This window comes from Falco rusticolus, chromosome 10 (assembly GCF_015220075.1).
Source record: "Falco rusticolus isolate bFalRus1 chromosome 10, bFalRus1.pri, whole genome shotgun sequence".
Classification (NCBI taxonomy): domain Eukaryota; kingdom Metazoa; phylum Chordata; class Aves; order Falconiformes; family Falconidae; genus Falco; species Falco rusticolus.
Window position 1 is genome coordinate 34,475,663 of NC_051196.1, and position 18,855 is coordinate 34,494,517.

General features: G+C 40.9%; 1 protein-coding gene across 2 annotated transcripts in view; it reads right to left on the bottom strand.

The window, feature by feature from the left end:
- Nucleotides 1-18,855, bottom strand: part of PTPRT (protein tyrosine phosphatase receptor type T) — a 454,289-nt gene that overhangs the window by 47,797 nt on the left and 387,637 nt on the right. The window contains exons 15-18 of one of the 2 annotated variants that reach the window (XM_037402825.1): nt 16,908-16,937; nt 9,205-9,252; nt 6,824-6,972; nt 759-794 (exon numbers count right to left, since the gene is read on the bottom strand). In XM_037402825.1, the coding sequence (XP_037258722.1) occupies nt 759-794; nt 6,824-6,972; nt 9,205-9,252; nt 16,908-16,937 (263 nt within the window). The remainder of the gene's footprint in view (nt 1-758; nt 795-6,823; nt 6,973-9,204; nt 9,253-16,907; nt 16,938-18,855) is intronic. The other variant, XM_037402826.1, reaches the window with a different exon arrangement.

Sequence of the window (18,855 nt, forward strand, 5' to 3'; positions counted from 1 at the left end):
TTTCTCTAAATAACCTTTATACTTGCACTGAGTCTAAACCTGTAATGTCCTACCTGCTTTGGACATGCAAACCCCCACTTATATCTGCAAGCCTGGAGGCACAGGTGGCTGAGCCTCACTCACAGGACAAGGGGTAATGGTTTTAAGCTGGAAGAGTGTAGATTCAGACTAGGTGGAAGGAAGATTTTATTTATTTTTTTTTTTTTTTTTTTTTTTTATGGGTGAAACACAGGAACAGGTTTCCCAGAGAGGTGGTAGATGCCCCATCCCCGGAAACATTCAAGGTCAGGTTGGATGTGGCTGAGTGACCTGATGTAGTTGAAGATGTCCCTGCTCACTGCAGGGGGGTGGGACTAGATGGCCTTTACAGATCCCTTCCAACCCAAACGGTCTATGATTCCACGCCAGCTGCATAGGCACAACCACATATGTGAATCAACACTAAGCCAAAGGCAAGGCAGCCTGTGGGAATTTGGCCCAGAATGTCAAATCCCATTCACAAAACGAAACAACAAGTACTTGATAGAACTCCTAAACCTTAATTTTTGAACCCTTATTTCCTTTTTAAAAATGAAAATAGCAATTAATAGCAATAATAAAGCATGAGTAAAACAAAAAGCTTTCCAAGTAACACATGACCACAGGATTACGATGCTGGAGCCCAGCCAATTAACGGTGCTCTCTCCGAGTTATTTTCAAGATACAATAAGTGTGTTTGCTCTCCAGTGAAGCGCAATACACCATACCTGTCTTCTTACCTAACAGCGTGGTCGATGGAACAGTGTCTGATGATACTTTGAGATGGAATTCCGTTCACCCACACGACACGGATCAATGGAAATCAACAGAAGATCAATAGGAAAAAAAAGTTACAGAAAATGAAAACAAGGTTAGCTGTGTCTCACACTCAGAAGATTCAGTCTACAGGTCATATTGGGAAAAGCACAAAAGCAAAGAAAACTTAGAAATGAAAGAAAAGTCTGGCACTAGTACCTGAGTAGTAGGAATTCAACAAAGATTTGCTCTGAAGGGTTTTGCTTTGGACAGAAAATGAACAAGGAGAGGGTGATGCTAGGTAGGAAAGACATAAGGAAAAGACTTTAGACATATATTAAGAGAGAGAAAGAGAACAGGGAGAATGTTCCTCAAAGAACACAGTAATATGGGATATATATAAGGCTTATCAAAATGAATTATATTTTTCATCTCAACATGCATATTACATTTATTACGTTGTCATCTTGATGGATTTTCTTTAATATAAGCACTCCAGACCCCAAATATAGTATTATAGTTATTGTAAATCAATGTGTTCCTACACAGGATACACATATAGGACTATACTCTAGATAACCTTTTTTTAACCAAAGTAACAAAGCTACGTTTTTGTCTCTAGGAGAAAGGTCCTTAAAAACGACCTCCAAAATACAAACTACAGAGAATCAAATGCAGTATTAACAGTAAAATAAGCCTGCTGAAACACAGTGTACGCTATTAGCACACAAACACACAGGTAGGGTAGCAATTTTTTTGTTAAAACAATACAAAATAACAAGGGACTTTTTATTCAACCCAGGACTGTTCATAGCAAATCCTATAATCCTTTCCCCTGTGAGTTGGGTTCTTTCAGCAGGACAAGCATCCCTGCCTTCTCCCATTAAAGCATTAGCTTTCTGTGGACAAGAATCCACAAATTATTTTCATATTAATCAAATAGTTATGGAAAGGAGGCAGGGCTCAGAATCTTCACAGTAGATTCTTTTCTTGATAGTAAATTTATGAGGCTGGTTTATATCTACAATAGCATACACATACGTTCTTACAGCAATCCATCATTTCTGAAGGCATATACTTTTGTTATCATTCCACATTCACTCTCAGAGTTACAGGCATTTATTTATATCTTCCTCAGAATATTGGGAAACAAGCTAATAGAAATCTCAGCACATCGGCAAGATGACAATAGATAATACAGGAAAAACTATTCCATAATCCAATAGAACTAGATAAAACTCAGTATACATCAAAGTAATTTCAGGAACAATTTTTGTGTCTCTAGAGCAAACACCACTTAAAATTTCCAAGTTATTCTATGGGGTGAACCAAAGAAGTCACTAGCCTAGGGAGTTTCATAAAGTCAGCAGAATTACCTCCTAAGCACTTTATAATCATCTAGTAAAGGAACATGCTCTCGTTCTGTATTCTCCTGCTATATTTTCAGAGTTACACCACTTGGAAACACATTGAAATAATCAAATTTCTCATAGCTTAGTCTGCTGGAGTTCTGCCCCAGCTGCCTTCAAGCCATAAAGCATCTCTCCTTCGGGACCTCTTACACTTTCTCCCCTGTGTTTTTCAGCCTAAACCAGACCCTCCTTTTACTGTACTTGGAACACGGCCACTTTTGCAGATATATAAAGCAAGGTCTAAAAAGAGTAATTTGTTTGCCCAGGGTCACAGAGCAAGTCAACAGTCAGAGTGTGGAGCAGGACTCAGATTTTCTGAAATTTGGAAGTATACAGGAACTCATTTGGCCATTCCTTTCCAGGAACTGCTAACAGTAAATTACTTGGGCTGCTGAAGATACACACCTTACATCAGTGAGTCTGATTAAAACTGTTACCAACCAAGGTTTATGTAATGAACTGTATTTGTGAAATAGGTGATTTCTAGATTCAAAGGAAAAAAGGCGAAAAAACCCCAACCTCACACCAAAAGACAAGTTTCCCAAAACTTTGGAGCATTCATTCCCAAAATGAGTCCGGTAGCGTCTGGTATAATGAGACATGTATGCAGTGCTGTTTCCTATCCAGAGGTTCTTACAAGCACATTCCAGAGATGATTTCATGTCAGGGTAGAGATTACGACTTCATTAAAAATTCTCTTTGTACTCCCTAGAGTGGCATGTCAGGCCACACAGATCCCTCTAGTCATGCAGAATGGTGAGGGCTCCTTTCTGTCTTCAAACTGTGCTCATGCCTGTAACACTAAAGTTGCCTGTGTAACATGTACCAGCCTCAGTCCGGAAGATTGTCTGGAAAGCAGACTCCTCCCAAACTGCAACATCACAAAAATTAAGCACACCCTAATAAATCAGTCTCTAGCATTTAGCTAGCAGCACTGGCTGCATTTTAAGAAATTAAATCCTCAGAATCAAACTGTTCCTTCCAGAAACCCCATAAGGATGTCAAGATGGCTATGCTGGTGATATGGCATTCCCCTGGGCAAGCCCAGCCCACGGCATTTTAGCATTGTGAAGCCAAAAGACCAGTTCCTTTGTGCAGGACATATCATATCATCGCTGAGATCATGCACTGCTGCTTCTCCAAACTGCGCACCATTTATGTGCAGTAACAACCCCTTGCACACCCTTCTGTCAGTGCAGATACTGGTGGATAACTGTAGCCCCACCTTGTCTCCAGTTTGCCATCCTCTTTCACAACAACCCTGCACCGAGTCAGTGCCTACCCGTGACGGTGCTGTGCCACTCGAAGGAAAGTGCCACTGCTTTCCAAACGCTCCTGCAAAAAGAGCAGCACGCTCAGACACTGCAAGTACCATTATCTGCCTTTAATGGATTTAGGATATATTTGTACTTTTTAAAAAGCAAGATATTTGAGAAAATGAACAACTACGATGAGCCTGCTTCACCTTCATATAATCCCTGGGTAAAACCAGACAAGCTTGACTAGCTATGGACTAATCTGTCTTTCAGCTAACACCTGTTCTGACTCCATATGGTGTTAGAGACAGCAGCTGAGTCCAAGAAATCTCTTCAGTTTAAACTCCCATATGTACCAGTAAGAATAGTGCCCGAGTAATGACTAACAGTGTAGAAAGGGAAGAGGGATGAGGGGCTTTGCTCCGGGCCAGGAAAGATAAACGTCCATTTCTCTTCCACTTTTCAGCAAGACCTGAGGCTTCCCTGTGCCAGCACGGAGACTGTAGTTCCTCCAGAATGTAATTTCATTTGACAACTAACACCTCTGTCAAATGACAGAATTCAAAACTACAAAGGCCCAAGAGGACCGTGTGCTCCTGAGCACTGTGCTGGCCTCGGCAAAGGGTTTCCGTGGCACCCAAAAAGCACGACTTTATGGGTGACGCCGTTCACATGGGTTTATACTGAAAATACAAGCATTTTCTCCTTAAACGTTGAGATAGAGTAGGTGAGGACCTCTGCGTTTTTACCAGCAGCAGAGGCAGGAGGACGGTAACTCTCCGTGGTGAAAGAATCGCCAACGCCTGTCTGCCTACACGTTGCAGTTGCCCGTAGGACGGTCAGGTCCATATGTCCTCAGAAAAGGAGAGGCTGATGAGCAGGAAGGCAACGTCTCATTTTTGCTGTTCTTCACGGCCCCTGGCAGCAGCCCTTCCAGTCGCTGGCACTGCCAGGTGGGAGCTCCCTGCAGGGTGACAGGGCGCTAAGGCACTGGGACAGGCAGCAGATGGGGGTCACCCAAGAACAGCAAAAGTCCTCCTGCAGCAGAAGCAGACCAGTGACCAAGCTGGAGAGACTATGGGGAGAAAAAATCTTCTATAGGGACTCCTTTAATTTGTTCTGTCTGAAAAGTCATTAAAATTATCAGGACAGCAAGGAAAAACTGGAGGCAAGGACACATGCCCTGCAAGGACACTGTCATCTGGAGATAAACTTGTTCACAAGTCATTCAATAAATGTGAGCTATCCTACTTAACAACTTGTCTTGTTTTATTTTATTGCTTTTCTGAGCTAGCAAGGTGATCTGGGGACTGAAAACACTTAGCTTCTCTTAGTGAACGTACTTCCAGGAGCAGGGTATTTCCACATCTCTGGTACAGCCAACTCAGGCTCCCATAACTGAGGGTGGGGGTGGGGAGGACGGCCGCCTCTCATGAGGTGGCTGTAAATGCTATTTGCTGTCAAGAGGCAAAAGGACAATTTAAGAAGGAATTTGACTGCTGCTTGAGACAGGCAGCTGATTTCAAAAGCTAAGATGGATAACCTCCTGTAAAACTCCATTATTTAGCAGGAGGGTTAAGAAGTAATCCTATTATGTTATTCAAAAGTTAGAGTAGGCCTATATAGAAACTCTCAAATATTAAACTCTATTATTAAGGCATTTTTTCTAAAAAGAAAGTCTTCTACCCAAAAAATTCCTAGATCAGCATGTGCACACTACTGCACGTAAGAGAACTTACCTCCAACACCTCAGCATCCCAGACTTGGCAGTAAAAAAATTGGAGAAATCATGAACACTTACTTGTAATTGTTTCTTACAGATATAAAAAGGAAAAAAAGATGAGAATAGGTCCATGGCTTGACTCAGGCTGTGTTACAGAGGGAAGTAGTGATCAAGTCTGCAGTGATGTCAGACAAGCAAAGGATTAACTGATTTAAAAATAAAAAACATAAAAAAATAAAACCTGGAGGGATGCTTTTTTACAAAATTAGATACAATGTATTTTCTATAGATGCCATTTCAAGTAAATGACTCAGCTGTTTTAATTAGTCTCTCAAAATACCAAAGGAAAAAAACAAATGAGGTTACATTTGAAGCTCGCCTCCTCTCTTATTTCTGCTTGGAAAAAAAAAAACCAACCCCAAACTTTTAAAAATTCAGATTCTAAAGAAAGCGTTAAAACCTTCATTTTCCCCATAAATTTTGAAGAAGCTACCTTTGCTGTTTCTAGGATGCCTGTCACAATGCTGTCCTTGGCTATCCTGTCTTTCAAAGTTACGAGCCACTGACAACTCGTGCTGTCTCTTTAGGAGGTATAGCTACTCAGCAGCTGAGTAAATCAGATCTCGACTCAAGTCAATTTAATATCAGAAAGAAATGTTTACTGCTAGCCTTGATGGTCCCAAACACCTATTTATCCATCTCACAGGTATGTTACACAGAGTGACAGCAGCAACATATGCAGATGGAATTTGTCATGACCTACAGATAGAGGGAAAAGAAGAATTCACTCAGCCTGTCCCACTCAATCTGAGATTACAAAGAAAGGTTTCAATGATAAAACACATTTTGTGCCATAAGCATTTCCATGTTAGTAATTAGGGGAAAACCCACTTCACTAAAGGTGTTTAAGAAAGACAAAAGTTTTAGTACATACTTGTGTTTCAGAACCGTTACCTGTTCAAACTAGCAGGCTAAAGTGTCAAAAGAAGGAGTGACATTCCCATAGTGTCTAAGTTAAAATTTATTTAATATGAAAAAGTTTACAGATCCACCATGCAATCCACCATGCACTCAATCTGGATCTAGGGAGTCTAAAGTACGACTTTGTGCCGTTTTACCCACAAAACTGTTCCAGCTACAGGTCTGAGTCTTTTACAAGTATTAACTAACATTAGTTTTACTGAACGCGTGTGAAGAATAAACCGAGGACACAGACAAAAGAAATCCTGTCTTTTCATTCCAGTTCTCTAACCAGAAGACCATGTTTGCTTTCACAACAGTTTCATAGAGAAAAATGTTATTTCATCCTACAAGCAGCTAAGTGATTTGATTCGACTTTTCTACTCACAAAGGAAAAAAATATTTCCAAAGAACAAATAAACGTGCCTTTTTGACTGTCTCATGTAGTTATTAGAACAGGCTTTATAAACTATTCTCAGCAGATTTAAGAGTCAGAAGGAATGCTCCCCACCTATCTGACAGTTCAAATTGGGGCAGTGTCAGAGACGTTTCAGACAACTGATTTCTATCAAGCTTTTGCAATGATCTCGGTCACTCTCACTCCTAGCCCCTCGATATTGTGCCCATAGGAATAGGTTCTTTCAAGAACCTAGAGCTCTCCAAGGGGGACATATCCATTGCAAGCAAGTTAAACTTACTGAATCCATTAACATCTTGGCAGCTGGAAGAAAAAGCTTCTTCATTGTGAACAGCACTCAGTTTGGTAGAGGTCTTGTCAGAAGTAGCCACGGGACCCATCTCCCTCTGCGTGCTGGTCTGAGTCTCCTTCTGCTTCTTGGCTAGCTTCCTTTAGGGTGTTTTGAAGAGGGGAGAAATCAAGGTCAGTTTTCTCTCATGAAAAACAAATCAATGACAAAATACTTTGAAAACCATGATTATCCCACTTGGTCAGACATGCAAGGCATGTGACAAACCGCATGAAAAGAAATGCCACAACTTTTTAATGTAACTGTTGTGGAGCACAATAAATCTAGTGATACCAGTCTTTGAGCTTAGCTGTCCCTCCCAGTAACTTATCTTGCACCAACCTGCATCACCCCAGCAGTAGGAGTGCTACGTCATCCTTGAAGAGGGTGGCATAGGGAAAGCCCCTGAAGTGGGTGTCAGCCACTACCTGGAGCCGCTCCAGAAAGAGTAGAGGATGAGGCCAACAATCTGAACCGCTCACTAGGAGGTAAACGGGACATCTGCATCCATCCCACGGGGCCACCTTGCACCGGTGATTTTCTTTGAGTGCTCCAGTGGAGAGTGCAACCTGAGTCTATGCGACCTGAGGGCTGGGGCAGGAGTCCTGCCCTGTCCCCAAGCAGAGCAAATGAGGACAGCAGCCTCTGCTGAATTTTGACACACACCCAAACTGCACTGAGGATCGACAATCAGTGAAGGGTGGTGCAAATTAAAGCCTTGACTTCTTTTAGAAGTGTCCAAATATGCCTCTGTTCTTATTCTTTTCTTATTTTGAGACATGAAAAATATTGGCAAAAGCAGAAATACCTCCTGCTTTGAAAACACTAACAAAGCCAAGAACATAAGAGGCTCCTTTTTTTGCAAGCACAGCTAATAATAAGAAAATGGAGAAAAGCAGGGAAAGTGAGCTGCTAAGCTTCCATTGACATTTGACTGCCCTGTGCTTCATTCGTATCAGAGAGCAAAACTGTTTAAAAATGAATGTGTGACATTCTACAATCCGTACCTTGAAAAAATATCACACAAATCCCTAGCACCGGCAAAGACCTTTGCTTACATGATTTCCGTAGGTAAGAAAACAAAACAAAATAAAATGGAGAAAAACAGATTACTGTAAGAAGGAGCTTTAGTTTTCTTTTTTCCTCCAACTCAAAGAAAAAAAAATCCTAACAAGCAAATAATTTTGCAAAGAGGTTTTTCTTCACTTAAATGACATGCTTATAGTAAGTACTACCCTTCTTTTAAATTTCATTAGATTCTTAAAAAGGTGTTCCTTGCAACATATTCCAACAGGCTTCATTTATTCACAGAACATGTCAGAGTGGCATTTACAAGCAAGTTCAAGCGCACAGCTGAGCCCCAGCCCTTCACAAGATGAGTAGTTAGGCCAGTTACACTCATTTGCAAAGAAGGGTCAAAGACAATTTAAACCTTTGCCTTGTCTGTGGGAAATGACTATTTTAAAGCAAGCTGATAATCCAGACCAGGAGAGCACAGATTTATGAAGAAACAGCCAGTGTTTGCTGCAAACTTTTGAGCAAACACATCTGTTTCATCGGCTCAACCAGTTGAGGTTCAGCCTTTTACAGTTAGTGGTTTCAATCCAAACCCATCACTAGTCAAACTGGGTACATAATTAGAGTGCATATTTAGATCTCACAAAATCTCCATGGTATATCCACTTCTGCAGATGAAGATGCAAACAGGGGAACCATCCTTGAGTGATGAAGCAAAAAGCTGGTGTTTAATGATGTTAAAAGCTTTACTTCCAGTGTTCAGCAATGTTAGCACAGTCAGATTTATTAACTATGAGCTGCAGACATGGGAGCCCCCTTTTTTTGTGCTGTGGTACCTGAGGTAACAACAACAGTCTTGAAGTGTATTAATTCTGCCGTGTGGTTATTTTAATCCTTTAGATGCGCTAATCATGCATGCCTATATGAATTCTTTGGCAACAGGAATTAAAATTTCTCAGTGGGAAACAGTAATCCCAAATGCAGAAGTCCTTAATAACAAGCACTCTGGACTGCTGGGGTGAGCCATTACAGATGACCACTACTGATGTTTAAAAATGGTGAGGCAAAAAGGTGACTTCCTTATTAAATCCAGATTAAATTATTTGTGGCAATAATTATCTGGAAGCCCCATTGCCTGGTATCTGTTTAGAAATGCTGACAAGCTACAAAGAGCTGGAATTGGCAAATTCTTTTCCTCTTTCAGTGAATGAGCAATAACATTTCTGCATGTGCTAGGCAGGAAAAAATCACCCCAAACCCAAGCCCATCAGTCCCCAAAGGCCTGCTGACAAAAGCCCTATGCAAAGCAGTTCTACCTGGTCCTGTAGAAGACAGAGAGGCCCCTAAAACATTGGCTTGAATGCCTAAAAAGAAAAGGTGACATGAGTTTAAAGTTCTCAATCTAACTCGCACACACAAACCGGCCGCCTCTGTGCAGGCTGCTTGCAGGCGGACCAGCTAACGCTTACGCATGTTCAGAGAGAAGCCACACGGAAAATTGTTCGGCATCTGAAAATGCTACAATTTTCTTTCAACAGTATGTTATCAGTTTCCACCTTTCTCCCTCTCTATTCCAAGAATGTAAAAATTCTTCATCTAAATTTAGAGGGAAAAGGAAGACGGATCTCTTTTGAGGATTTCAGAGCTAAGCTTGCCAGACACATCAAGGGGCTCTCAGTTTCTAAATGTTCCTTCTCTGCCTCTGTTACGTGTCTGGATAGAGTGGCAGCACAGGACTAAGCCTATTTGGTCCTTGCTATCATTATAATTCATAGAAAGGATTATAAAATCAAATGACTAGCACTTTCTAGACTGTTAGGGATGTGACTTAAACCCACAGCTAGGTAGAGTTTTATTTCCCAGCACGTCAAAATGCCTTTGGAATTGGAAAAGCATTTATCTAGAAATGCTGCTTCCAAAAATAGGGCACTTTGAGAGATCTCTGTGAATCACTGACAAGCCACATCAGTGACACGGCTCCTGCTCTCCTCACTGACCAGCCTCCCCTAAACACAACAACTGCAACACAGAGATGAAACTGCTATCAGTGCATTAGTGTCAATCACAGGCCGGCTGCAGGCTGCCGTCAGCATGTGCCCAGCACAGCCTGACACCAGCACTGAGCAGGCACTTCCATCTCATGCATTATGCAGCTGAAAAGGGGAAGAAATAAAGGACCGGGCAGATATCTGGAAGAAGAGTTTGATATAGTCAACACAGGGTGAAGAGACCAAAATGTCAAAATGTGTAAGGTGATATTAATGGCTGGTTTACATTTAAGTGTAAGGAAAATGTGCCAAGAAGAAAACAAGAGTCCATGGATGGGTTTTACTGGGTTGCCCTTTTCAGTTCAAGAGTTTGTAAATGAAGAAATGATGTTTACAAGCACTATACACACACAGGAGGGATGAGACAGATGCTTAAAGCAGAATAAAAAAAAATGAAACTAGCTGTATAATTAGGCAGTTGAAGCTGACTCAACTAAAGCAAGGGTAAAAACTATTGGCAGTGAACCTCAACTAAGTGGGAATTTTGAAAAAGAAAAAAAAAACACACCAAAAAACAAAATCCCCAAAAGATGGAGATTTGGTCCAGCTATTTTTTAAACTTTTACTGGAGAATAGATATAAAATGCTGAAGCACTATACAAAAATTGAGGGAGTTCCAGTTTAACAGTCAAGGAATGGAAACTTAGTATCAAGTACCAAGGCTTTACTGCCATGGACATTACTCAGAATGCTCAAGCACTATTGTCAGTTAGTAGTACTTGCAGGATCACCTTCCTAATTTGCAGAGGTTTTGATAAACGTCAGGGATTTTTTTTTAAAAGCAGCTTCAAACTCTGCTCTAACTTTTTATACCAATTTTACATGCATGAATTTTAAATTTCTAACTGCCGCTCCTAAAGAACTCTTGTACACGTACGTTGACAGATTTAATTTTAGATGTTTCACAAGGATGGATTATATACACTATAATGTAGATTTGCATGCACAGGTAATTTAGACATTAGGTATAGATCATGTAAGTTAAACATGAAATTTCCTCCTACAGACAAGGATTGCATATTGCCCTCATTTTCAATAAGCAATTTAAGAAAGCTACAAAATACAACTACTTTTAGATACTTGGGCACAGCAGCCTGCTAGGAGCACACATATTATTTATGGTTAAATCTGCACAAATTTAAGGCAGGCGGCGATCAGCCATGCAAATACCCAACAGGGAGCACTGGTTAAACACAGCAATTCTATTCAAAATGATCTCTGTCCCCTGAACCTGTAGCAGATCACAAACTCAATTGAAAGAACAGTTTCATGCTGGTGTAAAAATAAGGGAGGGATTATACATGGCACAGGTAATCCTTTTGCTCTGACTGAGGATGGGTAAGGCCTCTGCTGAATACTGCACTTCAAATAAGATGTGTGCCAAAGGGACACATACAAAGGCAGAACAAGAAAGGTAAATCTAGAAAACATGACCTACAAGCAAAGGCCAAAGGAAATATCGATCTTTAATTTAGAGAAAAGAAAATCAAATAGGGTTGATAGGACTTCAAACATATGAAAAGGCACCACAGGGAAGCTGTTCTTCCTCTCTATAGGGGCTGGGAAAAAAAGTAATAGGGTAAGCTATGGGAAAGGCAGCTCATTCTAAACTGGGAAAACTCCATGCGGTACAGCCTGCCCACCTCAAGCCGGCTGGGCACGTGGGCTGTGAAATCTCCTTCGCTAGAGGTTTTTAAACAGAGAGTCAGAGGAATGAGCAGTGAAAGCAGCACAGCCTCCTGGCAGCCTGATGTGTTGGGTATCTCCTCCCCATGCTCCGACAGCCCTGCTTGACACTGCCGTTGATCACACACTCCCCTTGTTCAGCCTGTAACCTCAGCAGAGCTGGGATTAAGTCCCTGGCCTAAGCACACAGGCAGCTTACTGCTCCTTATAGCTGCTATAAGGGCAAATATGCCACTTACAGGCAAGTGTGAAGGCAGCTTTATTTGCACCCTTTTAGAGCCTGTCATGGTGAAGCCAAACTCCACACAGGCTATCGCAGGAGCAGAGGGAATCCACCAGGGCAGAGGCAATGTGAAGACTGAGGACAAGCCGCACCACTTCTACTTAAAAAGCAAACATTACTTAACACGAGAAAGTGATGTAATGTAGACACAAGAAAAAAAGATGCTCTGAATATTTTGCACTGTGTGTAAACAAACACAGGATCTTGAAAAACATAGAGCTAGGGCTGTGCTCTCTAAGCTTTACTGGATCAAAGGAATGACTGCTTGTGGAGGACACTTGCTTACAAGCATATAAACTTTAGACAAGACAGGTGCTTACAAGAGCCTTACAGTATAAGTACGTGCTGGTATAGACAGCAAACACTGCCCTCTGCAAAGTTTAGGCTTGCAATCACCACACAGACATGTTCTAAATAAAATCTCAATTACTTACTTTCTGCATTTTAATGTGGGTGGTTCTGGTTTGTTGTTGTCGTCCCCCCCCCCTCCCCCCAATTGTTTTCATTATGCTGGCATAACCACTGATTCATGATTCTGTTTTTCCAGCATCTGATGAGAAAAACAGTTTTTTTCTTAAAATTCTGATTTAGCAAGCTGACCTGTGCAGGCAGATCCCACCATCCATTGAAATATATGGAGATATTTATGTATGTATGTGGTTATACAGTGCCTATAAATAAAATTGTTTTATTTCTTTTCAAATGTCCCACAGATGGTGGAAGTAAATTCAGCACAAACTCTACTATTTCAGAAAACGCAAGTACAAATTTAGCTGAATACCTTTGACAGAATCTCTCCCATGGAAAGAAACACCTGGCTGAAACCACTGCAATAATTAAAATTGGTATGAAATTACGATGGGAGTTGAAGGGGGTTCCTACATTGCAATCATGTCCTCACTCTGGTCAGTTCAGGAGAAAAGGAAAACAACATATTGGCCATTGAGTGCCCTTTTCTTATAAATAACATTAAACTGAGTGCTTGTAACACATACATGGATCTATGTATTTCCAGACATACCTCTCTTGTCTGATATCATTCTTGATTAAATTTCATTCTGCAACCATCACCCAGCCCAGGCAAAAGAAATAAAACAACACAAAACCAACCAAACCCCACACAGAAAATATTTCCATTCCTTTTCCTGGTGAGGGAATAATAAAGCCTTGATATGGGTTGTTGCAGCTGAAAGTACTGTTGCAAAGAGGTGTCTATCATTAAATGCAAACCCTCCTTTAAACCAGATGAATAGCTGTCTTTGTTTTACAGCTTCAGCTAGGAAAAAAAAATATCAAAAACTTTCAGATATGGATGGGTTGCTATCTTACATTGCACATCGTTATCTTACAATGCATTAAACCTCAGCACAATGTAACAGAGCTAACAATTCTGTACGAACCTGAGACAACGTCTGTATTGGTGTAAATACAGAGTAACTCCTCTGAAAAGGTTCATTCATCACCCTGGCGACAGTGATGCAAAAAGTGCACCAGCATGGGAACTTGTTATTCCTCGTCCCTCTCTTCCCATCACAAAACCAAACTCAGTCCAAGGATCTCAAATTGTAAGCAACTACCTTTTAATAATGAGTAAACTAATGTACACAAAATTATGTCAATCCTGCATGACGACTTAGCAAGTTAGGAACAGAAGCCTCCTGGGTTTCTGTTTCCACTTAAAGTGTAGTAAAGATTTCTACAGCCTTCTGTTTCAGCCACAATAACGTCCTTATATGTTGTAGGAAGTTTTTAATGAAGTGATGCTATACAAAATCCCACAACTATTTATCCATAACTATGTATTCACAGAATAGCTAAAAGAGCTGTTCCTGTAAATGAATATTTTTGACTGGTTTCACCAAAGCTGCAGGTTCTCAACCATCTTACAGAATCAGATTCTACAGTTCTGGGTTGCAGCAGAACACAAGACAGGCTGAAGGCAGAACTCCAGTCCAGAGTTTATCACCACTTATAGCTCATCTCCGTAAAACACTCATGAAACAAGCCTCCCTGACTTCAATAGACTTAGCAGTAAGAATTGTTTAGAAGGGTTCGGGATGGAGATTTTGGTCTCTAACAAGAAGAAACGCCAGTATAGCAGATGACAAAGGGTTGAGAGGAATTATCTGAAAGCAGACAAGAATTGCTTTAAGCAGCACAACTTTGAAGTCCAGAAACTGAAACTAAAAATAAAACGATGTAGTCCATATGGTCGTATTTAAAGGTCTGCCAGCAGATCTACTTGAGAAACTGCTTTTCAGTACTGGTAACTAATTAAACTGAATTTTGCTTCAGGACTAAAACACTCATACAAGGTCATAGCATGGAAACCAATTCTATTTTTGAAAAATCTATATATATACCTATTGATGCGCTTATATTCACAACATTTCAAATAAACTTAAATCAAATCTTTCTGCTTGTAAAAGGCTGTAGCAATTTCTATCAGCTATGGCTAAGAATTACAGAGTCCTTAGCAATTTAAGATTTTCATCTGCAGTCATAATGAAACATCCTATTTCATGCAAAAGTCAAAATGTGAATCTCAATAAAACTTCATCATATGTTCCTTGATGGATTGTTCTGCTTTCTTCCCTCACTACTGGAACATCCCTCAGATCTTGACTATTCAAGGGAAAAAAATCCCGAACAACCAACACAGCTTGCTTTTGCCAGATCAGGGATTAGGCCAAATGTCAATCTGAAACCAAAGTATTTATTGTGTGACAACTATTTATGGGTTACCTCTGCCATAGTGATGCTCCAGCCAGCAGAGCTAGCTTCATGAGGTACCTGGGACACCATAAGGACAGAGCTAAGAATGAGCGCTCTGCAAAAAAATCTTGTGTGCTGTACAAGGGAGATACATGATTTCTGCATCCTGAGCTCAGATCTCCACTGAATGCTTCAGTGGGCAGCTATGAAGGCAGAAGCTTGCCTGGTGATACCTCTGGCTTCTCTCTATTGTGATATGCTGCATGGTGTACATCTGCCTTATTAAATCTTATTAAAGCACTTGCTCCTGCTACTGCAGAAGCTCATTATGACCTCAGGGTTGGGTGACCTCAAGAGGTTTCTCTCTTCGCTTTTCCTGAGTCACTCTCCTGTTCCCTGAGAAAAAAGAGTTATAGTATATTGATCCACAGAAGCCATTACAAGACAGAGAAGGCTGCTTAATGATACCCTTGCTTTTCTCTAGCAGAGTAATCTTCAGCTGACTGCTTAAAGCAATGCTGCTGAGGAGCTGTAAGGAGTCACATAGGGCTCAGAAGATGATTCATCTTTTTAAATACGCAAATCTCAAACTAAAATAAAGCAAGGAACATTCTGACCACAACCTGCCTACTGGAAGAAGACAAAATTATAATGGAAAAGTGGGGACGGACCATGTTGCTGACCATGGTGCTGACCCGGCGCTGACCGTGGTGCTGACCGCTTGTAAGGAAACTGCAACAGCAGAGCAGTGCAGAGGGCACTTTCCTGACATTCCCGAGAAAGGGGCAGAAGACCAAAGGCTGTAGCCAGAAATGTAAAAAGCTAGGAGCACCTAGGTGTTAAAACTGCCCCCTAATTTAACACCTGGTGAAAATTCTCTTGAAATCTGATTGCTTAAGGTCAAATTCCATTCTTGGTGAACCAGTGTGAAGTCCAGAGGAACTGGAGTTACTCTGTATTTACCATTACAGAACCAGCCAAAGCCAAGGCTCATTATGGTGTCTCTAGGCTCCTCAGACACCTAGCAAGTGGGGAAAGCTCCTCTTTCCATCATTTTCAGATAGGTCATCAAGAAGCAGAATCATTCCAACAGGTGGTATGTAGGGATCCTCCTACTTAACTCCTTTGCCCTGTTCTTTGCATGTAAATCAGCTCGCATGGAAAACATGCCAGCCTCCACTGAGATGGTAGAACATTAACACGCTCATTTCGCTGACCTGCTAAACGCCTGCCAGGTGTGTCTGCAGGACAAAGTTGCAAGATTAAGGCAAAGATGAACTGTAGGAAGAGGCGAGAGAGGAGGTTGTCGGGGTGGCAGACTAGTAGGGGCGAGCAGAGCAGACGTGGCCCTTTTGACAGTTTTGTAGATGTCGGATATCGGGCAACTGGCAAGTTGCTGCTGTTGGGGGAAATGTTTAGGTCAGAAGTACAGCTGCTGTTTCTGAGAAATGGGGAGGGGAGATCTCTTTCTCTCAGCAGTAACAGATGCCTTCTCCATCCCTCCCAACCCTCTAATGGCAGCAAAGGCATCCAACTCAAATTTTCCAGAACTCGTTCCTCAGATCATTGATCCACTCCTCCTCCTCTTCCTGGATCCTCAGACAACTATTATCATGGCAGAAACAGCTTGGCCCTGATTATTTTCCAGCCCCTCAATCTTTAGACAACAGATGGCTCTGGAATTACCGATGTGTGAAGCATTTTCATGCGCCTTAACAACTGCCTTAATTATGCAGCATTGTCATTAGGACTGGACAGGTGATTTAGATCCGAGTATCTGAACCACTTCATCATGCAATGGTCTAAACTGACACTCAGAACCTGGCAACTCCAGGTATGGGAATATTTGCTGAGATAATGTCAAGTTCTAGTTGACAGAAACTTTACATTTTTAAAAAGCTTATATCTATGGCCGAGAAATTCCCAACAACTTTCAGGTGTGAATTTCCATGCTGCCTGGCTAAATACGACAGACAATTAAAAAAGGTGCAGTTGGGACCCTCTGTGTTTGTCCATTAGTATTTGAAGAACTGTAAACCATAACCAACATATTGATGGACATTTATGTCTTTATGTGTTTGCAGGCACAGTTATAGGTGCAATGGTAAAACAGGGAAAACAGTGTGAAACTGAGAAAATAAAACACACTCTGTTGGAAAGGCAAGAAGAATAAATGGAATGGTAGGGGGGGAAAAAAAAAAGTGGTAAAAGAAAAGAATGCAACAAAGCACAAAATTACCACAGGGCGAACACGCTCAAGAAACACCATCCCCAGCCAAGTACTTACAAGTAATAGGAGTAGGAATATGCATTTCTTCTAAATATGGACAGCCAGTCAGATGAAGAAAATATCCAAAAGGAGAAAAAAGAAAAACACATAATTAGATTTATATGAACTCTGCAATTTTTTTCAAGATGCAAAATATTTGTGCTGCCTCTTGTACTCAGCGACTATTCTCCTACGCTTTTTTTCAGGAACCATACATTGGTGAGGAATGGATACTGAACTGGAGACAGCAAACACAGGTTGTTTCCTCTTCTGCTGCTAACTTGTGTTGCCATTAGCAAATGCCCTCACCTCTTTCTTCCTTAACTTTGCCATGTCACTGACACAGGTAATGAAACTTACCTTTGCTTGTAAAGTGCTTTGGGATTTTTGTAACAGTAAGAAATATGTAAGAGCTATTAATATAAATAACAATAAATAGGAAAGTGACAATGTAAGAACACCACAATTTTGGAATATTTAGACAATGAGCAAATTGTGTAAAGATAAATCAAGCTTCATCAAACTCTAAAATGCAAATAGCTCATTACCATTTCAAGCATCAATACATATTTATAGATGATCACTGGGGATATGCATTAGCTTTCTGCGTCACAGTGATTAAGCATTTTCTATTAGAGTTTTTCAATAATACACTTCAGAACATTTTGATTTGTTTTTGAGCAGTGCTGGAAAACAAGCCTTGACAATCAGTTATAACTAAGGAGGTGATGCTGTTCCCTTTTATAATTGGAAAAGGGCTTCTCTGAAAAGGCTGTTTAACAACAAACGTAGCACGTGTTATTACAGATTTACAGCAAGGCACGAGGGTGCCTCGAAAGCAGCAGCTATGGTCAAAACAGGGAAAACCAACTAAACACAAACTTCTGCCTACTGCACAACTTTAACATCCCATCCTTGAAGGCACTGCAAATATTAGGAAGCACTTATATATTATAAATGCAGGGTTCAAGCATTCACTTTTCTGGTTGCTTTGAACACACCTTTCCCAAGCACACATGGAAACCAGATTGAGCGCAGTCACTGTCCATGCACACATTAGGCCAAGGACAGTGACTTACAGACTTACAGAGAAAAGAGTTCAAGAGGATCACTCTGAAATGGCATGCTTTGCCTGGTGGTGGCCCTTGCTATTCTGGACCTGAAATTGTGGTCAGATTCCTAATATACACCAAATTATTTGAAGGACACTGATTCCAAGGTACATCTGAAGGTATTTTTAATATAATGCTATTATGTCCCAAACCCCAGAAATTCTATGTGCCGTAGCAATGCACCAATTGAAGTGCAGTGATTGCCACTGAGCTTCACTGCAAAATTCAAAGTTCTCCTGAACCTCTAAACAAAGGGAAAATCACCAGGATGTGGAAAATGAAAGCCCACACAGCTGACCCCTCTACATCCCCAAAATTATTCCATTAAACCAACCCCTCCAATAGGCCAGTGCCAGGTTTCTCACAGCACTATCAACTGTAATTATTCTGCTGAACATCTTTGCTGTACTTTCATTTTTCTCATGTCTCAGCCAGCAGACATATGTGATCACATGAGACTCTTATTTCCCATTAAGAAGCTGTGTATCCCTCAAGGCTGCAGAGGAAACCTCAGAGATTTATTCCATAATGATAGAAAATAAAGGAAGACAAACCAAAGGAGGATTATATATGGAATTGGTCAGGCCATTTTGGCTCAAATTCTCCTGAAATACGCAACCTAAAATCAGGACTTCCTAAGGAATATTTCAAAACTGGTAAAATTCACCAGAGTTACAGTTACTAAAAACGTGACCATATCCTAGAATGTATCACACACCCTGAAACCCCTGCCTGCCACCCACCTTAAATATGGACACAGAAGGGACATGGGACACGGGTCACTAAATGTGCAAATATCCCTTTGTTAATTCTATTCTATATCTCAGGTATGTGCTTCTCAAGAGGCTTTTGGG